The sequence below is a fragment of the Durio zibethinus genome, chromosome 18, assembly GCF_047325235.1.
Source record: "Durio zibethinus cultivar Kanyao isolate XHJ-2024 chromosome 18, ASM4732523v1, whole genome shotgun sequence".
Lineage (NCBI taxonomy): Eukaryota > Viridiplantae > Streptophyta > Magnoliopsida > Malvales > Malvaceae > Durio > Durio zibethinus.
The window spans coordinates 426195-452011 of record NC_143179.1 but is presented as its reverse complement, the minus strand read 5'-3'; the positions used below and the strand labels follow the sequence as shown (position 1 = coordinate 452011).

General features: G+C 31.9%; 2 protein-coding genes across 6 annotated transcripts; both read right to left on the bottom strand.

Annotated features, from left to right (window-relative positions):
• Positions 1-1690: 1690 nt before the first annotated feature.
• LOC111298861 (uncharacterized) lies at positions 1691-8360 on the bottom strand. Of its 3 annotated transcripts, XR_002691196.2 has the most exons (23): positions 8063-8360; positions 7857-7987; positions 7709-7788; positions 7549-7635; positions 7423-7473; positions 7207-7324; positions 7071-7127; positions 6903-6967; positions 6652-6735; positions 6511-6561; positions 6361-6423; positions 6197-6243; positions 5933-6002; positions 5779-5841; positions 4927-5016; positions 4741-4779; positions 4391-4618; positions 4211-4296; positions 4038-4086; positions 3872-3952; positions 3641-3734; positions 3193-3287; positions 1691-2182 (listed from the first exon to the last, which is right to left on the bottom strand). XR_002691196.2 is itself a non-coding variant. In XM_022893570.2 (22 exons), the coding sequence occupies exons 2-22, from the start codon at positions 7972-7974 to the stop codon at positions 2007-2009; spliced, it is 1797 nt and encodes a 598-aa protein (XP_022749305.1). In that variant the 5' UTR covers positions 7975-7987; positions 8063-8360; the 3' UTR covers positions 1691-2006. The 3 variants fall into 3 exon arrangements, 2 of the variants coding, with proteins under 2 accessions (XP_022749305.1, XP_022749306.1); XM_022893570.2 differs by lacking the exon at positions 3193-3287; XM_022893571.2 differs by lacking the exon at positions 3193-3287 and having other exon boundaries at positions 7857-8011; positions 8063-8281.
• Positions 8361-9937: 1577 nt separating this feature from the next.
• HUA1 (floral homeotic protein (HUA1)) lies at positions 9938-20658 on the bottom strand. Of its 3 annotated transcripts, none has more exons than XM_022893565.2 (12): positions 20227-20658; positions 19331-19578; positions 17601-17660; positions 17422-17499; positions 17272-17334; positions 16981-17175; positions 13065-13102; positions 12916-12962; positions 12664-12818; positions 10940-10993; positions 10534-10671; positions 9938-10366 (listed from the first exon to the last, which is right to left on the bottom strand). In XM_022893565.2, the coding sequence occupies exons 1-12, from the start codon at positions 20405-20407 to the stop codon at positions 10226-10228; spliced, it is 1398 nt and encodes a 465-aa protein (XP_022749300.1). In that variant the 5' UTR covers positions 20408-20658; the 3' UTR covers positions 9938-10225. The 3 variants fall into 3 exon arrangements, with proteins under 3 accessions (XP_022749300.1, XP_022749302.1, XP_022749303.1); XM_022893568.2 differs by lacking the exon at positions 9938-10366 and adding an exon at positions 11069-11121; XM_022893567.2 differs by lacking the exon at positions 10940-10993.
• Between the last annotated feature and the right edge of the window lie 5159 nt (positions 20659-25817).

The following is a 25817-nucleotide window of genomic DNA, read 5'->3' as shown; positions in this document are numbered from 1 at the left end:
TTTTTCACTCTCTATGTATAAATATGAACATCCAAGTACTATCATTCTAAGTTCATCTTGTCCTAATTCCTTACTTTTCTCTCCTTTCGATCTCTTTTATCTTGATTTTTGACTTGCGCGTCAGAATATAAATATAAAGAACACTTCCTGCTTTTGCATCTAACCACCCTATTCTTTTTCTTGTCTTTCTAAGAAGACCCCCGAGTTAAAGCTCAACATAAACAACTACCCCATTTGAAGCTTTAATGCCTAACCTTTTCTTATGCATGTGCCTTACTTACCTGTTAACTCACAAGTCCACACAGTGGATACTAGCTTGCTGACAATAGAAGAAATATTGCATTTTCTCAAGTATCACTTGCTTAAAACTCAACAAAGAATGAAGCATCAAGCTTATAACCACACAAATGATAAACAAGTTTTTATTGGTGAATGGGTTTATTTGAAGTTGCAACCCTACTAGAAGAATTTACTAGCTAACAACCAATTTCAAAAGCTAACACCAATATACTTGGCCCAAATGAGATCATTGATAAAGTGGGAACAATAGCATACAGGCTAGCACTGCCAACTAGTTCTCAATTGCATTTAGTCTTTCATGTTTCTCAATTGAAAAAAATATGCACTCAACATGCAGTCAATTCTCAATGAACTTAGCCAAGAGGATGGTTAAAAAACACAAACAACCTACTACTTAGGTTTTGGTTTATTGGACAAACTCTTTTGTAGTATCTAGCCAAGCCGCCAAAGTAGCTAAAATGATGATAAATCCAGTTAGTAAAATTGATCCTATAAAAAGCCAATCTATTCCCCATCTCCAGTAAAAATTTAAAAAGAAAATCTCCATTTATAATCTTTAACCAACTTGACTAATGGATTGTCCAATTGGAATATAAATAAGAGAAGAGGGGCAGTTTTGTAAATAAAAACCACATTAGCTTTTTTTTTTTTTAAATTAAAGCTTTACTTGATAAGAATGATGAAAATATTCTGAAAGGAAAAGTTACAAAATAAGAAAGTAATTATAAATTTTAATCATTTGATTAATAAATTTTTCATGCTCAACCTTTTACATTCTTTTTACCAGGCAAAAACTTAAAAATTTAAGGTGAGCAGAGACTTTTTCATTTCAAAGTCAAGACAAATTGCAAGCTTTAATTTGAACTTACATTGAATTTATAAATTATTCACCAAAAAAAAGAAAAAATTATTGATAACGGGATTTGAACATAAACTTACAAATAAAATATTTAAACTTTACTAACTCAATCAATCTTAGTTGACATTAACTGTTATTTCTGTTAGTTTTGTTTATGTGAATTAAAGTAAACGAGGGAAAATCAACTTAAGCATATATGTTTTATCAATCGCTTATGGCGAAATCAAGAAAAAATAATACAACTACTTCGTCGTTATCTCGCTTGTCTCTCTCTCTCTCTCTTTCTAATATTTCACATCATGTTACTCTGTTCTTCCTGGATTTTCTTCGGAACTGTTCTTGCTAGCTCAGTTCTGATTGATGTTGTTCCCTAGTTTTTGTCGTTTTGAAAACACCTTATATCAGCAAAGCTATGATCTAAACATTATCTGATGTCTGAGACTCTAGCCCCAGATCCGAATCCCGTTAAAAATTGCGATTTGATGGGTCAGCTGATCTTCTAGAACCAAGATAAATTGATGAAAATGAGTCTTTATGCGTCATGTAACAGTTTTGTTTATTGAAAACATAATGGCAGCAGACTGCTAAGCCTTCAATTGTTTAGACTGACATTCTCTTGGCACAATCGAATGAAAAATCCTAGGAAACAGAGGATGCTAAGTTCAACTTGGGACGGGGTTGCTACCTTGTACACCTCCTGTCCATATTCTGCCACTTCCGAAAATCCCTCAATTGCTAAAATGCTACCCTAGTCCCTACTCAACCACTGTACAAACAGAATCCACTTCTATCAAAAACTCTTGGAGAGACTTGAACCCTGAATCAAAAAGTTCTATCACACAGCTTCTTAATGATGCACACTGTTACCATTGCTGTACACACCATTTAATGAACCATTCGAAGCCATTTGTCGGTCCTTATAAGTTGCTCTTCCATTGCTTAACCCATTTGCCATAGCTTTGCTCACATGACCAGTCTTGTTTAGATGTGAATCCAACTGTCCGCATGATGCTGCAATAAGTCCTGGAATTGACAAAAGGATACTTAATTTGATTGTCAAAGTTCAACAGATGAGTTTAGGTGCAACTTCATGAAATAAAAGAATCATCATAAAGTACAACAATATATTGCTAAGCATAAGTAAAATCAATATTCCTACATGCTAGGGAAGTGCAATTATCACAACCCAATGATTTCTAAACCCATGTTTTATCAGAACCTATAATCTTAGCATACAAAAAAGTCAGGACAAAGATAATAATGACCTGATACAGTCATCTCTATCACCAAGAAACTGATTGCTTCAACTCATTGATTTCAGCATTAAAGTCACAAGAAATGAACATGAAGAGAAGCCCCTTAGGAATAAGCATTTCAAATTGTCCAGATACCTTCAACGATTGAATTAGCTTTAGAAAAACAATACCATAGAAATTTTCACTTAAAGGTGACGAATGAATGCTTTGGCAGAGCTAAGTGCTTTTATGTCAGGAGATGCTCTCGCATGAGGTTTAAGAAAACCAGAATAAAAAGCAGCATTCTACTGGTTTAGGAAGCAACACTGACTGTTGTCTATGTTTCATACTTTATTGGACCATTAGCATTCACAATTAACCAAAGCAGCACACCTTTGTTGTAACCCCATGATGGAAAACGCTATTAACTAATTGAGAGATTAGCTTACTTAAGATTTTATTTTGTCACTCACTGTATTTATGGGCTTAAATCATAATATTTTATAGATTTATATTTGGTATATTAGATTAACATTAGGGTTTAGTATCTTAATTTTTTTCCTTTTCCTATTAACCTTTTTTCCTAATTCAAGTTTATTAGTTTTCTATTAGGAGTCCTTAGCATTTTCTTTGAAGTCCTACATGTGATAGGAGTTCTAGTTCTTTTAGGAATAGGGTGGTAGTAGCTTGTATAAATATCAATATACTCTTCCTTTTGAAGACAGATTCTACTGATAACATATTTTTAAGCAATAGTGCTATCATGATTGTATGATGCAATCTTCCTTGGTCAATTACCTTATTAGCATTCTGCCTCACCCCCAACTCCAACTCTAGAGCACTCCAATTTAAATTAATCCAGGCAAGCCTTCTTTGCAGATTTATTCAATTAACTGTCCAGGTTGTGGATTCCAAGTCAGTTGACATAAAAAATATTTGCTGTTTTGGCATTCTAAATGAGCTATTTATGGCAACTAACTAATTACATTGAGAAAGAATTTGGAGCAACAAGAATAAAAACAGCACTGCATCTTCAATTTTTGCACATAATAAAATGAGTAAGACGTCCTAGATGCAGTAGCCTCTAAAAAATTTAGCTAACTGTTCTAGTGACTTATGAAGAAACTGCATCATTAACCAAGTAGAGGCATAACACCAAGGATCAAATAATTTAAATAGCAAACTATTATGCTCCAACCAATACAAAGCCCTATGCGAGATATGAAAAAAATTATGGATAAAGTACCTGAGAAAAGTGCAGAAGGCTTTCCTGGCCTGGATTTGAATTCAGGATGGAACTGAATGCCAATAAAATACGGATGGCTTGGTAGTTCAACAATCTGTTCAGCCAACATACAATGCTCATAACCATCGGGGATTAAATGTTATACATAGAAGCAACAATTGGTAAAAATATTGAGCACAGAAAGTTGGATTTTGATAGAGATAAGTTGTGGTGATTTTGTATGTAGCTTACCTCCATCCGCCTACCACTTTCATCACTGCCAACAAACAACAGACCAGCTGCTTCAAGTTTTGATATCATATCAGGATTGACCTACAGAGGATGAACATCAATCTTAAGAACTAGAAAATAAAAACTCTTCCCCCCACATATAGCATCCCACGCATGAGTAGACTACCTCATATCTATGCCGATGCCGCTCATCAACGAAGGTAGCACCACCATACCTAGAACAGAAACAACTATTAAAGAAAAAGAAATGATGCATAGAATATATGAATCCCTAAAGGATTTCAAGAAGTGTGCAAGATCATATCTAGACATATAAGCTTAAGAGAGCCATGCACTCACAACTTGGCAGATTTGCAGTCAGGAACCTTGAAGTAAGTCCTCCTTGATCCCAGACGCATGGTTCCTCCCATATGAGTTTTTGAACCCTGCGAAATAAAAAATAAAAAAAATACATATCTGTTCACTGAGTGGGACTAGACAAGGCAATTTTTTTTGTCAAAAATAATAAAGTGTATACACCTCTGGCATAAATATGACGCAAGGATTTGTTGTTTTAGGATCAAATTCTGTACTGTTGGCATCATGCAAGCCTAGAACTGAACGTGCATACTCTATGACAGCTATCTGCATCCCAAGGCAGATGCCCAGGAAAGGAACTTTGCTTTCTCGGGCATACTTAGCAGCAAGAATCTTCCCTTGCACTCCCCTATCACCAAAACCTCCAGGAACTAAGATACCATCAGCACCCTGCATTAGGAGGCCATTTAGAGGCTCTTTTGAGGGAAATAGCTATAAATCACGAGAAAATGAAGAATATAAACCCAAAAAATAAAAAATTCCAAGTCAACAATCCAAGGAGTGAAAAAAACCTTCAAACAGTTCCATGCTGCTCTATATATGTCTGGATCCTGCATGGATTAAATTACAGACATTGTTAGTATATGTTCTAAAAGACGTAAAAGTGGCAGGGAAATATATTCTTTTGCAGGAAAAATTACAATAGAAAGAAAACTCCATGAAAATCACTACTGTAACAATTTACAATCAAAACTCACCTCTTTAGCAGTAATATCATCAAGATGGCTTGCTTCAACCCACTCTACAACAAGCTTCTTGTGGCAGCCAACAGATGCATGCAAAAGTGCCTATAACAATTAACCTAAAATATTAGAAAACCATTTGGAGTGCATGCCTATTATCCTTTTAAAGCTTCTCTCACCCAACTAGAACTTCCTTAGGGAAGTGCTTTTAGAGTAGAGTTGCTATAAAGGTTAGGGATCAGACATTCATAACGCAACCCCCAAGGAGTTCTATAAAAGAAGTTAAGATAGAACTTGACCAAAATCCGCAAGTGCTGTAGGATATAAAAAAATAAAAGACTCAACCTTATTATTCAATAATATTTTTAGTTACTTTTAAAATAAATAAAATAAAAGAGCCAACCTCATTAAACCAAATCATAAAATTTAAAGTTGAATAAATAAATAAAATAACTTTTTGTTAATTGGCTAAAAAATAAATGAAATTAAAATAAAAATGAACCAAATATATAAAATAAAATAAAATAAAGAAAAATGTACAATAAAATAAGTTGAATAAAAACCATAACAAGCTTTCACACATAAGCTAAAAATCTTAAAATTTTTAGAGCCAAACAACTTGCTTCAAGTATTGCAGTGGAAAAGCTCTTCCTTTAGTTGAGCTAAAGGAACACTTAATATCTCATAGAAGGAATCATATGATGACAAGAGAGTGTTTTTAGGGAGATGGAGGCTGGGGCTACTTAGTGAACAACCTAATACAAACATAGCATTAACAGATTGAAATGATTTAGAGAAAGGGGCAGAGATAAATTATAATAATTATAACAATAAAAAGGATAGAGCTTTTTGCAGCAAAGCTTTCACCTTTAAAACAGAGAGGTAAGAATCTTTAAGCCCAATGTATTTTCCAACCATGACAATTTTAACCTGCAATGTAGATGACAGCAAAGAGCATTAGGTTTTCACCATAAGCAAATAAATACAAATAACTCATACTTTACTGATGCTTGAGACCCACAGGATCATGAAGCATGTCATAAACTTTGGTCCTAGCAGTCCACTCCGTTAAATCAGGTTCCCTCGCAATCCTGCAATTCATAGAAGTGTAAATATGCATGCACACCAGAAAATTACAGCCAGATGCTGCAGAATAAAAAGTATTCTTAGCACAGCCAAAACATAAAGAGAAGAGAGAGGGAGCGGAGATAGGTCACGCAATAAGAAAAAGTAAAAGAAAATAGAGGGGATAAGGACAAGGGGGTAAAGAGTTCATAAGGCAAACCCTAGAAGGTTCAGTCCTTTTAAGATTGCTTCATGTGCCTTTTGATCCTATTCATGATCAGAAAAAATAAACAAATGAATTAGTAAATGAAAAAAAAGATTTTTTACATTGTAGTTTGGTCCTAAGAAGTTAGACAACAATAAACTCAAAAGAGAACTACTTACTCTTAGTAGTAAAGGAATGTGACAAATATTTGGAACATCATAGAGAGTGACAATGTTTTCAGCCTGGAAATAAGTCATTGCTTAATAACAGTAATTACTGATATTAGAAATGCCAGAGAAGCAGACAAATAGCATTCATGATCCATTTACCGGCACATGGCAAAATTGAGATAGTTTTCCCTTGACATTATCATCAAGTGCCTATTGCAAAACAATGGGTTAGAGAATGAATGAGAAATGCAAAAACTAGCATTGGCATGTACAGTCAAAAAAGAGAAATGAGAATTAAACCCTTGTACTGCGACAAGCAAGAATATTTGGTGTCAAGCCAAGTCCTCTAAGTCCGCGAACACTATGCTGGGTAGGCTTTGTTTTCTGTTATTTGAATTTGTTGTAATGATAATCAGAAATAATGACTCATCGAAAATAGAAGTTTATTATACTCAACAGGCTTCTCTGACTTTCATACACATGAGCTATGATCAACCACATGCAAGTTATGAAAATTGACGTGCTAGGAAATAGAAAGTCTTTTGGTATACCTGCTCACCAACAACATTGATAACAGGCACAAGGCTGACATGAACCAAACAGAAATTCCCGGGGCCTAAGACAAGAAACATAAATTGAAATTATCATCCCACCAGTAGAACATCTGAAAGAATTCATATTTACCAATTAGATAAGAATGCAGAATATAATATTGTTACCAACACGGTATGAGAATTGACCAAGTGCCTCAATAAATGGCATAGATTCAATATCCCCTGCATCAAGAAAAGCTACAACTAAGAAACATAAAAGAAGAACAAATGCAGCTAACACACATTGTTGTAGTCAATATACCTATAGTTCCACCCAATTCAATGACACAAATATCGGCAGGGCCTTCCTTTCCATCCACTGGTATCATCGCTGCACGTTCCATCCATTCTTGGATGGCATCAGTAATGTGCGGAACAACCTAGAACAAAGAAGAGATATAAAATCAGGAAATTATAAGTTGCATTGCACGTATTTTTGCAAGCTTTATTGAAAACATAGTGGAACCTTAAAACAGACCTGGACAGTCTTTCCAAGATAATCTCCCTTTCTCTCCTTGTCAATAACAGACTGTGGAAATCAAAGGCATAGGATTGAAGAGAGGGTTTTCAATAGGTAGAAATGTTGAAAGATAAGTGAACAGACCTGATAAATTTTTCCTGTTGTTATGTTATTGTCACGCGTTAATGTGATGTCAAGAAAGCGCTCATAGTTTCCAAGGTCTAGGTCCACCTTCAAATCCAGAACATGGTTAGTTAATATTGCGTTGACAGTGGCACTTCATAAAGATTCGAAACTAAAATACCTCGCCGCCATCATCAAGGACAAACACCTCCCCATGCTCAAAAGGGGACATTGTACCGGCATCAGTGTTGAGATAAGGATCTGCACATATTATAACAGGTTTTATTTGTGATCGAGTCAAAACGTTAAAGCATTTGAAATTACAGTACCAATCTTAATAGAAGTGACACGAAGGCCGCATGATTTAAGCACAAGACCGATGCTGCTGGCAGTTACCCCTTTCCCCAGACCGCTCACTACTCCTCCTGTAACCACCACGTACTTCATTTTCTCTTTGGACCTAAACAAAACAAAGCAAAGCAGCCTTAAAAGGAGAATATTAGAAGAGAAAAAAAAAAAAAAAAAGAATACCGACCTTTTTAACCTCGTTCACAGTGACTGAATGTCTTTACGAAGTCCAAAGCGTGAGTTGAAGATTTTTATCTTTTATTTTTTGCAGAATCAAAATGTGAGATATCAAAGAGATAAAGCAAAACACCAACGGCCTCCCTCCCTTTTGCTCAATGCTCTTCAAGTTGAAGGCGGCTGGTGAGTGAAGTATCACCCCTTTTATTTTACTTTTTTTTCATTTTATGGAACCAACTTAAGGGAAGCGCACAGATAAAACGACTCTTACTTACACCCAACCCAACGTCTTTGTTTTTAATGTATTTTCTACAAAAACGATTATTTGCGTTTATGTTTCAATTTTAATTCAATTAATCTATTCAACTGATTTAATTCTTTTAATTTATTCATCATTCAATTATTTTTGATCTTCTATCCAAAATTATTTTAAAATTTTAATTTTTGATTAATTTGATTTAAAACATAAAATTTAAATTTAAATATAAAATTAAAAATATATAAAACGAGCCATTTCATTATATAAATTATGAGAAATTTTAATTTAATATTTGAATATTTAAATATTTTATTTCATATTATAAAATTGATATATCACAATTTTCATTTTCAAAACAATAAAATAAAAATTATAAAGCATAAAAAGAACTAGAATATTAAAAAGAAAGAAAAATTAAAAAAAAATTAGGATCGAACAGTAATATTATTATTATTATTATTATTATGATACATATTGTTTGAGATTTCATGCATTGATTTGGAAAATTAACATGTATCTTTCTTTTATTATATTAATTTTTAATTTGAAAATGTTTTAAATATTTAATCTCCATGTAAAGTTATATATATATGATTTTTCTTGAGAGAGGATATTTCTTATCTATTGAATTTTTTAATGCCCGCATGCAGACGTGTTGATAAGAAAGGTGGGCCTGACTGCTAAGGGGAATCTTGTGAACTTGCATTGGTAGTTTCTACAAATAGGATTTTTGGACGATGAAGAATCAAAATCAAAGATAATAAGTTGAAGAAGGGACTCATTCCCCACATTTTTAAAGCATAAAATTCAAAGAAGAAAAGGAAAAACCAAATACAACGGACAAACATTGCCTATCTAATCTAATATATAAATTATGTATATGTATTTGCTGCCATGTGTCATTTTTTTGGCTTTTTGTTTTGTCTTTTTTACTTTTTTGACCCTTTATCATAAATTGCCCTTTGAATATTTTGTTAACTTTGTATATCATACAAGAATACGTTATGATTTGATTTACTATGCTTTTCATTGTAACACGTCATATAAATTATATTATGAACACTTACATATGCATAATTATGTAAATCATTAAGTTTATAACCATGCAGATATGTATGTATTAGGTTTATATGCTTTGTGGCATTTATTTATAATTTCTTGTTATTTATTTACATTTTTGTCATTTTTTTATTTATATCTTTTAATCATGTAATATCCATATATCATAAGACAAAAGGATGATATGAATGAAAAACACGAAAATAATTCATTTTAAAATTTTAATAAAAATCATATATGAATAACAAAATAAAAAATATATATTTAATTAATACTAAATTATTAACATTTCACACGACGCAAATACATTAATTATCAAATTTATTTAAAATTTTAAAAATCAATCTTGATTTTTGCTATACGAATTAATCAAATGACGACTTGTACGATCAAACCTCATAACATGATCGAAGACAATATCAAACTTTGTTCAATGAGAAGAAATTTTAAAAAATTAGAAACTCCTTGGGGTCAATCGGATCCCAAAATAAATCATATAGAAAACTCAAAATGATGCAAATCTAAAAATACCCAAACCAAAATCAGAAATGATCCGACACCTGAACCTGACAGCCCAACCAAACATACCTTATGGATGATCAAACACTCTCAAACATCAAACAATCTAGTACTTGGAAAAGAAAAATACACAATCTATTACTGCAAATACAAATTCATTTGCAACCAATAATTCAACTAATAAAATAGCAAAGCTTTTTCAAAACTTAATCAACAAAGCCTTACATTACATTCAATTGTCCATCCAAAGTTTGATTTCCAAAGCATCACGCTACCAAAACCATCTAATTTGTCATTCTTAACGGCTTCTCATAGTTCTGATTTCACGTCTCCTTTCTAGTCCTGACCTATTGTTGTGGGCGTTCCTTGCGCCGCAGCCATAGCCATGACCTCCCCAGGAGGTGGGTGATCAAATTTGCATGTTGCACCATACTTGCATGTTCCAGTCTTCATGTAGTATGGACAATGAACAGATCCCTGTCAAAGTATTGGTAGCACATAAGAAAAAAAAAATCTAGCACTACAAATTTTATGCTTGAAGATGACATACCATAGACAAATGCTGATCCAACAGACACAGAAAAAAAAAAGCATAAATTATATTCAAGAATAACGTCACTAGGAAAAAAAAGGGAAACGAAAACCTCTCTCCGAGGAAATCCTGCAAGTGTGAGCTTAACAGCCTGCTGAGAAGTTTCATTGGTTGTTGATGCTAATCGATCAACGGGGTGATGGAACTTGCATCTATCCCCAAACTTACATTCCCCAGTCTTCATGTAGTACTGCAATGTAAATAAATAAAATGGGAAAAAAGTCGTCAATTGCATATTGATTCCTATGTTGCAGGTGTCATTACAAACTAAGACAAAAGTTTATCCAAGGACACTTTATAGCATGAAATAATCGTGCAGCTCAGAATCCAAGATCAACTGTATGACAACTTTCATGATGGTAATAAAATTAATGATAACAACACTGAATTTCAAAATAACAACAAAAGAACATATATTACAGCTAGAAATTTAGAAAACAGAATGAATTGATACGCACATCACATTCACTCTGTCCAGGTCTCTGAGGATACACAGTTGGAGCCACACCCATCTTCAATAGGTAAAGAAACAACATGCATCAGCATTTAAGCAAACAATAACAATTCAAAAACATCAAGCAAAATACCTCCACAGTGCAAAAGTATTGTGTTTTATTGTACGGAAGGCATTTTGAAAAACCTAGGAGGAAAGATTGAAGGAATAGATTACTCCAGATTTTACAAAATGGTATCCAAACGCAGCACAATATTCAATCAACAAGATTACAGGAACTAGGAACCACATAAGATTGAAGGAAACTTGAGAGACAAACTGTATGAACTTGAGCATAAGCAATGTAAAATACAAGTGACTTAACAAGTAGTGTTAGCAAACAATAACAATCCCATTGCAACAATCAGATGGAATGGCAGTATGGAAGTAAGATTGAATTAGCAGTGGCCCCATTATGTCAAAAAAACACTTACAAAACAACAATGGCAATGTAGTGAGAAGATAAACTGACCCTCAAGAACATATTACCAAAAAAGTTTAATAATACATAATTTACTAGTTTATTTTGCCTTTTTTGTTGTTTGAAATCTTTGGAAAAATTAATAAATGTCTTTGTTATTTAACAACAATTAACCCAAGCATTTGACCCAATGGAAAATGCCAGTATCCTCTGCTCAAAGAGCTATCTCCGAATAAGCTCTCCCCCAAATCAACAAAAAAAATTTTAATTAATAAATAATAAACTGTAATCTCTATTTCAAATTGAATACCTACACTTAATTTGGTAAGAAGATTAAAACAACACTTTGACTTTTTTCTTAGCCACCCAACCTGCTCTTTAATTTAATGGGTATCTAGCGGGCACAAATATAAAAACAACCTGAAAAAAGGGTAGTCCAAGAGCCCAATGGGTACCAACAGTTCAAACAGAATTAGCAATTATTTTCGTATCAGACAAATAATAATTCACATTAAATTTTTTTATTTTTTCTTCTTTGTTTCCTATTTCCTTTTATTTTTTCTTTGCTTCTCTCCTTACCTACTAGCTATACAATCCAGCACCACGGGGCAGAACCAACCTCTTCTACAATAGAAACAACAGTAACTAGTGCAGCACCGCAACGTCCAGAACTAACGCCGGGTTGTGCAAACAGATCCAACTTAGACTAATGCCAATCTAGCTAGCCATGGCTCAATCTAGTCCTGGCAAGCCAAATCGCAATTAAGGCCGCAATCTAGACTCAACATGCTAGATGCAGCTAGTAGGTTGGCAAGTAGAGAAAAGAAGCAAACGAAAGCAGAAAAAGAAAAAAGAAAAAGATGATTCTTTTCCTTGTTTTGAAAATGAAAATAAGATTTTTGAGAAAATATTGACAAATTTGTCAAAGAATGATTTTGCATAATAAAATATAATTTATAAAGAAAAAGAAGTTCAATGGGCGGTTTGGGCCTGTCCCATGCAAATGGGCAATGAGGGGTTGGACATGCACATACAGATGAAATGGGTCATAAATGGATATTTGCAACCCTATCCGTCTAAAACTCGCCCATACATGCTCAAAGCAATCCATTGGCTACCCCCCCGACATAAATAAACAAATAAATATATATAGACTTATAGAAATGGAGCAGGCAGAGGGAGAAAGGTGGAGGCTACCCAATAAAATTCTCTTCATGAAACCAAAAAAAAAAAAGTTACATGCAGAAACCATAAAAAAATCCCATTACCGTTGGCAATGTTTGTTGTGCAAGTAGTGTTGTCTGACTTAATCTTGGATCAATAGTTTGATATAAAGAGGATGCTGGAGTAACAACTCCAATATTTAGATTATTTGCAGATGCTATAAGGGAATGGCCTATCGCTGCAGCAGGTGGATTGAATGCTGCACAAAAGCTCAACAATGAAGTGTAAGGCACAAGTACTGAATACAACATTTGGAAATTTTAGATAAATATATCAAAAACACTGAATTAGCGTACCATTCCTGTCAGGATGATTGTACCGGCAACTAGAACCATACTTGCAACTAAAAATTAAAAAGGTAAGTAAGAAACTTTTGGAAGTTTGGATGATACTCCATAATTCTTCAATAACAAAACAATTTGCCAAAAGGCTAACATATACATACCTGCCAGTTTTTAAGTAGAATGGACAATCTACTTCGTCCTGTCAAAACCAAGCATACATCATTTATTAAGCCAGACACGATAACATCAAACTTCTAATCAAAAATAAGAGACTAGGTGATTTAGACCAAATATTCTGGAAATAATAACCCTCAGAATATTCTAGAAATAAATATTAACTCAAATATCAAGTCTCAAATACTCATTCCAATATCTAAAATGTTAATAATCAAAACCAATAATCCAAGTTTAGCTCAAATTCCAATATATATATATAGCAAGGCTAACTATTCTTGTATAAAGCAGTCTTATCAACAGCAGACAGGACCAGCCATATCATCCACGAACCATCTAACCAAGTCAAAAACTGATGAAATCATAACCCATTGAACCAGAAATAAGCTATCAAATCGGGTTTTTACATTGAGTTTCAGCAAATTAAGGACTTTCTAACCCAAATCTTTACTTTCAGCACTCATAATTCATAAATAAAAGCTCAATCTGGCACCAGTCAGAAACTTCTGTTTACCTAGCTGGTTACAGGAAAAGCTAAAACAAATAGATGAAACTTTGAAGCTAGATTTGCAGTGGTCTGATCATTCAAAAGTGCATTGTTGCCTTCAATCAGTTCATCTGCCTTTGGTCTAGTAAAGGTTTCCTTCCCACTCCTGGAACAAATTTAGGGAATGGTAAGGTCCATAGACAAGCTGTTCAAAGTCGTTGGCTTAGAGAACCCCATGTTCATCTAGAGTCATAAGGTGATGCAATTGATTTTGATGGGCAGTTTATGGATGGTCCACCTACATTACAACACACACTGGAAGAGAATTTGAGCAGGATAGACTACATGATAGGGGTGATAAGAATTTTCCAATGCATAAAGGGGCCCATAGGCATTTTCCTAGGCAGCATGAGGATTACCCTGCGAATGGAAGACACTTTATCAGGGATGATAGGCACTAATATGAGTATTTTTATGCCTGCAAGTTAGTTAAGTTTGACTAGCAATCTTTTTATAGAAAGATAAAATCTATAGAATTCTTAGATTGGCTTAGAAGAGTTAGAAAACTAGTTTGAGTGGTGTCATTTGAGTGATATATATATATATATATATATATATATATAAATAAAAAGAAGTGCAGTTTGCTAAAATGAATTTCATAGGTGCAGCCAACAAATATTTGAATGGTGTCCAAGAGATGGTGTCCAACAGGCCCTAAACTGAGGTGAGCCTCCTATAACTCAGTGGGTTGTCATGATAAAAAATTGAAAGACAAGTATTTAACTCCCTATCATAGAAGTCAGTTATATGACCAACTTTTGGATCTTAGAAAAAGCCACTACTGTGTCTAGTTACAAAGACAAGTTTGATGAATTTATGCTTAGGGTGCAAATGACTGAAGAACCTTTTCATAAAAGTTTGGAGATTTATTCATGACCTCAAAGAGGAGATTAGGAGGGCTGTAGAGTTGTATACTCCAAGTTCTATAGACGAAGTTTACCAGTCTGCTTAAGTAGCAGAGAGATTACTAGGAATGTTTCCCAACATAGGACTTCCTTTCAGTCTGATAGTCATGATCCCATTGAATACCCTAAGGATGAACTCAACCTTGGAAAGGAAGGTAGCGCTCACCAAATTACTATGATGATAGGTGATTTGGATGTTAGATATAGCTTAGAGGGTTGAAATGAGAATGAGATCATCGATATTGATAGTGTGCCCACTGAGTGGACATGTGAGTTCCCTTTCAAGAGTTTTTTGATCGAAAATGAGATTAGAAATTGCGATTTGGAGTTGGTTGTCGTTGGGATTGATCCTAAGTTCACTCATAAGTTTCATGACGAGTTCATTTTCTTGCCTCATTGAAAAACAGTCCCACATGCCTGTAGATTTTATTCTTCCACGACACCTTTGACATTTTTTATCTCCATGTTGGGACTAGACAAGAAATTGGGGCAAATTATATGGATTTAATCTTACCATGGACATGCATAGTAGGACTAATTTAATTTTACCATGGACAAGCAAGTAGGACTAAGACATTTGATGTCACTGAAGGTGTAATGGTTTACATCACTCTTGAATATTTTCTTGACCATATAATTAAATTCAGTGCCATCAATTTCCCTATATTTTTCCTCCCACAACTTGGACTTAGAACATATTTATTTGCTTTCCCCAATCACTTGAATGTTAGTCTTGTTTTTTACGTGGAAAGTACAGTACCTCATTGGGATTCTTTGGAGCCAATTGCTTTGCCTGCTATTATTCCTAGACACATTTTACTGGTGGCAGGGCTTCTTGGTGATGACTTGTTGCTTCTTGTCTTGACAACTATCAATATTATCTTGTTCATTGGAAAGGCCATTTATTTTTCTCTTTATGGATTCTCTAAAGCAGAACAGTATTTGCATTCTAACACTCAAGAATTGAATTCTTTCAGGGATGATATCAAGGGTTATATTTGAGCCTTTTTATTTTATTCGGTTTTTTTAATTAGGGTTATATTTGATATTTTCCATTTTATTAGGGTTGAGATGAATTTAAGGGGAAAGACTATTGGCAGGGCAATGATTAGAGGACAGGAGGAATTAGACCTGGCAATTTTACACACGACACGAAAATGACATAAAAAAACCGTGTATGGATTTAGTGTAATTGTGCTCCGTGCCCTAATCATGTCGACACGATTAAGACACGACATTATTCGTGTTGTGTTCATGTCAAACAATAATGACACGCTTAAAATACAATACTGCCATAGCATAAAAAAAGATTTAAAATTTATTTTAATTTATTTAAAAGACAAATTAATAATCGTATTTATCATATCATTTTTGTGTTTAAATAGAAATAAATATTTAATTTTTAAATAATTTTTTATTTAAATACTAATTTAAATTATTTTTTTGTTCAAATAAATAGATTAATCATGTCTAATCGTGTTATTCGTATATAATCATGTTAATCATGTCATATTATTTGGGTAATTAATCATGTCTAATCGTTTTATTCGTATATAATCGTGTTGATCGTGTGGTGTGGTGGTGTTAGTTGGGCATAAATTAATTTTAAATGTATTAATCGTGTCGTGTCATGTGTAACACGTATAATAAACATGTCGTATTCGTATTCGTGTGTTAGTTATTCGTGTCATTTATGCATTCATGTCATGTTTGTGTCCAAATTATTCGTTTCATGTCTGAAATCATATCTGACATGAAACACGACATGATGACACTAATTGCCAAGTCTAAGAGAAAGTTGGCACAAGTGCCGTACAAAGACGCTGGGAGAAGCAGAGTCTGGCAGTGGACATGAAGATGAAACTGGCATAACCATTTGAGCTAAGGTAGCAGCCAATCACTAGTTTTTTTTGGATAGAAAACTGTAATAGGGAGCTCTTAGATGACCTTTTCTTATTGGTTCTGGTAATTAGCAAATTCTGTTAAATTCAACATGTGGTGCTTATATATGTCAGCAATGTAACGAGCCAAACTATGAAATGAAAAAGTTGCTTTTCTCCTCTCTCATTCTTCTCTCAATTCTCTTTCTTCCTCTGGTTCTATCTTTTTTTTTTGGGTTAAATTCTATTTAGCAGATTATTCTTTATTCTGTGACAAGGGTTTTTGGTTTACTTATAAACACCTATGTTATTTAGTTTCAATTAGGTTTCGGACTATGAATATTTGAATTATTGTAATTTTCTTCCCCTATTGGTTCTTTTCAGGTTTTCTCCCTAGTTCTTCTGTTTTCCCCCCAATTTCCTCTATTCCTCCCTAGTTGTTCCAGTCTCTTTCTGATTTTACTACTAGATTTCTATATTTTATCTCTTCTCCCTACATATTCTACATCACTGATTGACCAACTATTTTAAAAAAGAAAAACAAATGCATGCACACACCTACACACATTACCAGTCTTATTGGAAGTCCTTTGGAGTTAAGAAATTGTGCAGGCTTAAGATCTACAGTTGCTCCCCCAATCTTGGTGACTGCTTCAATCTGCTCACATTTGGTATTGCCTTGTCCAAATGATGGTATTTGGATATCTTTTGGGTGGTGGAATTTGCAGGTCGCACCAAATTTACATTTTCCAGTCTTCATGTAGAACTGAAAAAGTTATAAGATGAAGGATTACAAATTAAAAATCTCAAGTTGGTACTACTGATACAAGAAGAAACCAAAGGAAGGAGATAAATATCTTACAGCACATGGGGGCTCAGAGGGCCTATCTGGTAAGACAGATACTTGTGTATTCTCAGAATCACCCTAAGAAAATAATCATGGCATTGTCATTGAAGGGTAAAAAATGAAAACAACTGCAAATTAGGGAAACATTGGATGAGTAGAACATACAGAAGTAGCCAATTTATCTTTTGGATGATTGAACTTGCACTTTGAACCAAACTTGCATCTTTGAGTTTTCAGAAAAAACTGCAAAATCAAACAGACAATAGAATAGAATATTTTAAGAACTCAAATTCAACTTAGAAAATAAATTAAAAGCATAAAAAATTATATGAATAACTGCTTACAGGACAATCTGGCTCTTCGGCTCTCTCAGGGAGGGATTCACCAGTGGCAAGAAGTGGAACCTAAAGAAACAGAAGCAAATCAAAATGTATCATAATAATGTAAACTGATTTTCCCTTTTGGCAATACCAGGATAGAATTGCTAACATAGAGAAACCAACATGGGTGCTAAGCTCATTGATATGACTATATGGCAAAGAAACAACTTAATAAAAAGTAGACCAACAAATAACCGTGTTTCTTTAATTGGAACAACCACGTAATACTTACAAAAAAAGGTAGGCACGTTTAACAAAATTAATAATCGACCAACCCTATCTTTAAATATACACATAGTAAACAAATGAAGAAGCACAAAAGTGTAGATGTTAAAGGGACCCACTCAGAAATTTAGAACCACTACAAAATAGCCCATCAAACTTAGCCAAACAGCTGAGAAAAGCATATCATTAATCCTTAGGTACGTCGATCTCCACCTCCAGTACATTGAACCCATCTAGCAAGACAGACTGACAGCAACAGATACATTGCTTTATATGCACAAACATGCGCCAATCAGTAGGTGATAAAAGAGTTACCCCTTTCTACCACATTTTTTTCCTGGGCCGAGGTCAGACAATGTCTCAGCTTCCTTAAAAAGACTGCCAGAAATTCTTGAGGCAGGGCCTTAAGGAGAAGCCTGTTTTCTTCAAGCCATCATTCTAGGCTGTTCTTAGTAGCAGTTACCCCAAAAGACCGACTCCAGTGCTCATGTCCTAGAAGGGCTGCCAAAAAATAGCTTGCTTTCTTCCACCCTCACTCTTGCAAGGTTGGAGAGAAAGAAAAAATACTAATGAATATTTGTGTATAACTATCTTTTGACTCCAGAGGTGGGCGAATTCCATTTGTCATATAGGTTGATGCAATAGGAGGATGAAAATTTAGATATAATTTCAATTTTGCAAACTTTGTGTAAATAATGAAATTCCCAATTTCTTTTCTAGTGAAAAACATTATATAGATGAAGTTTCCAAAACAACTGTTTTAAACATACATGTATAAGCATCCAAATTATATATTACAAAACCAGACCATTATGTAATAAAACCATACATCTAGCCATGGAGGCAAATCTATTAGACCCTTGTTTATTTTAAAATTTTACATAATCTAATTGGCAACCCAAACCAGAATCCTCTGATAACCCTTAGAACCATGCCCACAAATGATGATATCAATAATCAATACAAGTGTCATTAAGTCTTGACATCTCTATATAAATAATATAAAAATATTCGATTATAACAATAACAAAATGTAAAATTCAAAAGAAAGGATGAATTTTTCAACATCTATTTTTGGAACCACTCTTGAAAAATGGACCACTAGTACTAGATTACTAGATATGATTGAGTACACTGACTGAAGTTTATAAAACATGCAAACATAATGCTATAGTAGTGCAAATTCTTTAAAACAAAGGTAAAACTAAATACATACCCAGACAACCCTTGGAAATTTGTTTATCCATGCATAATAGCAGCAATCATATACATTAAAGGTGAAAAATAGCAGGTATATAATAGTACTTTCCTTATTAATATTAAAAATGTGTAATATATAAAAGTCAAAAATTAATTTCATTCAAATAGTAATGTTTATATTGTACCCAAAAAAAAAAAAAAGTAATTTCTATAGGCATGTTCTAATAAGATTCATTATCATTGGTGTAAAGATGGTAATAAACGGTCACCTCTTTCCAATATGGGATTCCACCCTCGGGAACCCAAATAGGATGGTCAAACTTGCAGCTATCTCCAAACTTACAGGTTCTTGTGAGCATATAATGAGCACAATCCTTCTCTCCTGGCCTCTGAGGATATATAGGTAAATTGCTTGAACTCTCGAATCTAGGTCGCTTGACTAAAGAGCTAGTAGAATACCAAGCTTCAATCTGCCCAATTGTGTTATGGGCATCCAAAACATTCTGATGGTAGAGCACTATAGTACATAGTAGATATATACAACAAAACAGGAAATATATACGTTACTAGTATAAGTTTGACATAATAGTTTGGGAATTATATACCAAATAAAAGTGTGAAAGTAATTATAAATACTTTAAACTTTTGATTCAAAAATATTACCAAATACTAGAAAGTAATTAAAATCATTAGGAGATGCTCGACATTTTCAACAGTTAAATTAGAATCAAGATAACTTACAATGCCTTCTAGAAAAGAAAAATATAAAACCGGGTCAGTTTTTTCAACATGCTGATGCAAGCTAATTGCCTATGGGATCCCAGATAGCATTAGACAACACACTATGTTACAATGAAAAGTACAAATGTTAGTATAAGAATAGGCTCAATAATGTCATCTCTGACTAACCACACAAACATGTAAACATTATAGCTAACTTGTTTGGTCTGATTATAATGGTATCATTTACTAGAGAGAAGAAGAGTTTATCTAAAATTTGAAAGTAAAGGTTAATGCCAAATATCATCGTTAGCATCAATATTTTGAATCAATTACGGCCCGTATGAAGGTAGTTTCACCACATTAAATATGAAAGAATTGAACTGACAATCAGATATATTTATGCAATTGAAACTAAAAGAAAATCTGAAGATAGTTTGGTTACCTTGAGAGGGGCGTTTGATGGGTGGGGCGGCAGCAGCGGAGGAAGAGACGTCGACTGTGGGAGGCCAGGGCTGGAGGTGGTGAAGGAAATGTGAATGAGTAGTGGAGTCGGAGTCCAAATAACGGAGAGAGAGAGAGGCGGAAGGTGATGGGCTTGAGTACCCATACAACTGGTTGGCCATTTGGCCACAACTACGAACCCTAATTCACAAAATCTAACACTGCTCACTGCTCACTGCTGAATTAGATACTAATTCTCAAATTGTTTATTCTTTCTTCACATTTTTAGCTTTTAGGTTTAAATATGGCACTCTGGCAGGCACCGCGGAAACAGCAGTGATGCCGCAAGGAAGAGGGAGGGGTAGCAGCTCAATAAGTTTTCTGTTTTTTTTTTTTTTTTTCTTAGGAAACGTACACTTGAAATCTAAATAGGCTAATGAATTGTGGGTTTACTCAGAAATCACTTAAAGGGCCCTTTGGAATCCACCGAGGCCATGGTGCGGCACGGTTACGGTCACTTCTTTGTTTTAACTGCGTTGGTACTTGGTAACCCCGCTTCAATAGTAGAGGTGCCACATGATGAAAGCATTTTTATTATGTGACATGTGCGTGTGATAATTTTTATATTTATATTATATAAAATATTAATAATTTGTTATATATTATATAAAAATTATATATTATAATTTATATTAATAAAAATATTTTTTTTTATTTTTTAAATTTATATTTAATTTTTATTAAAATTTTAAATAGTATCATATTTATATTTTTTATTTATATTATTTTTATATCATATGACTAATATCATATTTGATAAATCTAATCATACATTCTTTTGCTCATAAGAGAATGGTCATTTTTTTTTCCAATTTTACCCAGTAATAGATTATCCTCCGTCAAACAATCAACTATCCTTTTGAAAAGTGACAAAACAATTAAAGAAATATGAAACAATCGACTACCCTCCACCAAATATTTTATTATGCACAACTGAAAGTTAAAAATATATTATACTAGAAAAAAATCCAATGCTTCACTTTGGGACCTATATAATTTCATGCTAAATAAATAAATTATTATAAAATAAAATTAATTACATAAATTTATTATAATTTTTCTTATCACAATCTTGTTATATTCTTATATATTAAAACAAATCAAATTTATCCAAAAATTTTTAAGAGAGAGAGCGAAACTTCAACTTGCAAGCGGATATTTTGAATATATTTTTATAATAGATGTGTGAAGAATAAATAATATACGGACAAAAAATACTCTCCCCCAAGTCTCAGATGTTAAACTATCAACCGTGCCACATAAAAAAAATCATGTCAAGTCTTCCTTCATTTTCCTTTCTATTTCTTTTTTCCTCTCATTTGCAGCTTCATTTTGTTGCGCAGAAGCTTCGCATTTTAAGTCCCTGTCTATCTCATTCTTTTTTCCTCTCTTTCCGTTGGTCCTAATTCTCCATTTTCTCTAAAATATCTCATTTATTTTTCATTCACAAAATTCACCCTTGTCTAACAAACCCTAAAATATTTATATTGACCTTAATAAGTAAACATAATGCTTGTAATGTTCTAAAAAGGCTAAGTGTCAACAATATATGTAACATGTAATACATTTTCTATTAATGTTAGATGAAGCAAATGACAAATAAATAAATAGGGGTATTATAATAATTTCACTTATAATTAACTCTCATATAGTTATAGATAGATTGTAGATAATAAAAATATTTCAAAAAATACATGCCATATGTCAGGTTTCCATGAAACACATAGCAATGATATTTTAGTAATTTAATATGTAATTAAATCTTATGTAACTAATTTAATGTATAATTTAATAGGGGTATTATAAAAATAGTTAAGTTTTATGTAGTTAATTTAATATGTTATTTTTATTTGCATATTGCTATTGAGTGACACGTGAACTTTTAAAGATGAGTAAAAAGAATGATCAATTTCGACTTTTTGATTTTTCATTTCATGGCTATTTATTTTTTGACCCAAAAACAATGAACTAACTTTTCTCATTCTAAATATAATTACCGGGAACGTTTTTCATGTATCTATATTGTGAAATATATGCAACCCCTCGATTTCCTCATCTTTTTAGTGTTTTTATTAATTTTTTAATACAAAAATATGATAAATCTCCCAAGCCCAAATCTTCACCGGAAAAAATCCTTGCAAAATTCCTACATTCCTTCTTCCTCATTTCTCTAACAAAATCTATTGTCTTCTTATTATCTTTTTCAAAAATAAATCAAAGGATATTAAAAAAAAATTGAAAACAAAGATTTTGTCAGTAGATTTGATAAAGAATTAAGGCAAGCAAATTTCATTCCAAGTATATACCCAATCTTTTAACTACTTTGAAACTCTTTTTTCTATATACCCTAATTAGATTTTCCATTTGGTAAAATTCATGTTTCGTTAGTTTAGAAGATCTATTTTCTTTTTTTAATTTTATCGATACATTTTGAAAATTTATGTAAGGAATTTATATTACTATTTTGTTTTGGATGGGAAGAAATATGTGATTGTTTAAGGAGAAAAATTATATATTCGAATTATCAAAAAATAATGACACAATTTTTTATTGTATTATATTTTGCTTCTTCTTCAATTATTTAATTTCTTCTAATTTTGTTTTGTATAAGCAACTCTGTGTGTTTTTAAAAATGCATTTGACATCCAGCATTTTCCACCAAATCTTCGTATTTCAACTATTAGTAAGCATAATTGAATTCCTTTTTGCTTTTTACATTTCTTCACTTTTGTTATGTATGTTTTAATAAATTTATTTATCATAATTACTTTTGTTATGCGTGTTTTTATTGGTTGATTGTTCGAGAGTAAAAATGAAATTGTTAAAATTTTAAGATTGATGTTGGCTATAAACTTTTTTCATAATTGTTTGAATTGTTCTTAGGTGATTGGTTTCAGGTAAAAATGAAACTGTTCAAACCTTAATACCAAATTTGACTATAAATTCATTTTTATAACTGTTTGAATTGTTAGTCTCATCCTTACTTTTATGTATTCATTTCTTATTAAAGGGTTAAGTTTGCTATTATTCAATTTTAATTTGTATTCTATGTCTAAAACATCAATATATCTTTGTTAGCAAATGATAGTAGAGACTTTTATAACAATATGATTACATATGAATAAACTACTATTGACTTCTATAAAATATGCTTATTATGACATTTGTAGAAGATTCGATTAATTTGAATTGAAAATGCTATGATTGAGATTTTAAGATTTCTTGCTCGCAACAAAAAGTTGGCAAGATTGTTTTAAATCTAACTTATGTTCTTAAGTGTATTCTTTCTTTTCATACAAAAAATAAAAAAGATTAGCATTGTAATGTGTTTTAATCAGTTTTGTAGTAATTACATATAAATTTTTGCTTATTTCACGCAATTACATATAGTCATTTTTTGCCATATAAATTTGATTCACTTTTGGAAAAAAAAAAATGATTCTTTGCAAACCTTTCATGAATTCTATTGGAATAGTGTACTGCAATAAATGGCAAAGAGTTAAAAAAACCTTAAAACCTTTATTCTGTTGTATATGTCTAAAGAAAAAATTCAATAGGTAGGCTATGTGTGCAATTCATCAACTATTGATATCATTAAAGTTTACATGACCAATGGTTTATTGTATTAGATTTGATACTATAATGTAATATGTATCAAGTCTGTGAATTAATGTGTCCCTTTCAAAATAAGATACTAGTCTAATTAATTTATCCTCATATTGGAAACATATATATTTGAATTTTTTTTGACATCATAACTACTATTGACTGCAATGTATTAATGGATCTTTACAAATGACCATATAACATATGCAAAGCTGTTGTTAACTTAATAGTAAAATAACTGAAATTGTTGATTGTGCTCTTTAATGGTAATGGAAATTACTAATATTTCTCAAGTTAGAGAAAATACACATAAAAGAATTAAAATTTTAATCCTATAAAAAAATGTAATAGATTTGAAATAATTGTTTTATATAGTCAATAGCTAGACATGGATTCCGAAGTATGGAATAAATATGTTTTGCTACAATAATGGTTAAAGTGCCTAATATAGCTAAAATAAAAGATAATTGAGCATGCCATAATGTTGTTAGAATTTTATATAACCATTAATGGCCTGAGCCTATAAATGAATCTTTTTTAGCATTTAAACTATCTTATAACCCTTGTACAATGCACCAATTGATCTTATGCGATTGAAAAAATATTTAATTTATAAATTTTAAAACTACTTATTATTATCAATAATACCAAATTTGTTTCTAATATGTGGAGTTCAATGAAACATGTATGATTCTATGGTATGAAAGAGTTTTATTTTATGTTTTTGGTTTTCTAATAACCAATTACTACCCATAATTGTTTTTTTTCTATATTAATAAAAATGCACTTATATGTGCTACATTGTTGAGATTGTTAATTGCATAAACAATGGTCTAATGAACTTGCTTTTGTTAAATAATGTAATAGATTGCTATTCGTTCTACTGCTATTTTGCATCAAAATTTAAGATACATTTCTTTAAAACTCTAATTGTTTACTTAATGAATCATTAGACATTGTTAACTCTGATTGTTTATTTAATGAATCATTAGACATTGTTAGGAAAGATGAAAATGCTTAATTTTGTATTGTTATCATATATGGAGCTATTAAATACAATTGTGATGAAATTTCCTTACACCATTGCTCTAAATTTTGAACTCTACCTTATTGTACCATACATTTAAAGTTTCTTATGTTATTAATTTAGAAATTACAATTTATTGTTATACTTTATTCATATAATAAAGAAAAATTTTAACTTATACGTTCAAGATATATGTAAAATACATATAATATAATTAAGATTATGAAATCATAATAAAATTAAAGTTTCTAATTAAAAATTTTGATAGAATTCAAAACATATAATAAAAATATTTGAGGAAGAATAAAATATCCAAAATATATTATAAATAGTATTATTTACTTTAACAAAATATTTAAATTGAAACTAAAAGTTTCATAACTACAAATTAACCTTTTTTTTAATTTGTGCCATCTCCATCTAGTGTAGTCAATTTTATACATGTGCAAATTTATATAATTTAAAGTTAAATTTTATTTATTTAAAAGAAATAATGACTTTAAATGTTTAAATAATGTAAGTGATAACTTACTGATGTGTATACATATATTTTTTGCAAAAATTTTCAGTAATATTTTGATCTTCAACATCTATAATGTCTTTTAGTTGTTTTAAGCTTCACATTTAATGCGTAATTATATTCCTAGAAAAGTTGAAATGAAATAGTGTTAAATTTTGAGTAAGTAATAGTATTCAATTTTAAATAATTATTTGAAAAACTTTGTCAAAAGGTTTTAATGAAACATATAAAGCTATTTATCTTTTATATTTTTCCAAGTAAATACCGACTTTCCACTACATAAGCTATCTCTTGAACAAGTGTAACTATCAATCTTGAATTTCCATGAAAAAATTATAATCATTAAGTTCTACTTCAAAGAAATATGAATGACCTATTA

Bases quoted from the DNA above. Each gene is read 5' to 3' on its own strand.
- LOC111298861 (XM_022893570.2), bottom strand. From the start codon at position 7,974: ATGAAGTACGTGGTGGTTACAGGAGGAGTAGTGAGCGGTCTGGGGAAA. The intron at 7,128-7,206 runs GTATATTGACTA...TTCTTGATGCAG, and splicing joins TGAATTGGGTGGAACTATAG to GGGATATTGAATCTATGCCA. The intron at 4,297-4,390 runs GTGTATACACTT...TTTATTTCGCAG, and splicing joins GCGTCATATTTATGCCAGAG to GGTTCAAAAACTCATATGGG.
- HUA1 (XM_022893565.2), bottom strand. From the start codon at position 20,407: ATGGCCAACCAGTTGTATGGGTACTCAAGCCCATCACCTTCCGCCTCT. The intron at 17,176-17,271 runs GTAAGATATTTA...TAACTTTTTCAG, and splicing joins CCTCTGAGCCCCCATGTGCT to TTCTACATGAAGACTGGAAA. The intron at 10,367-10,533 runs GTTTTCGTTTCC...ATACTTTGACAG, and splicing joins CAGGATTTCCTCGGAGAGAG to GGATCTGTTCATTGTCCATA.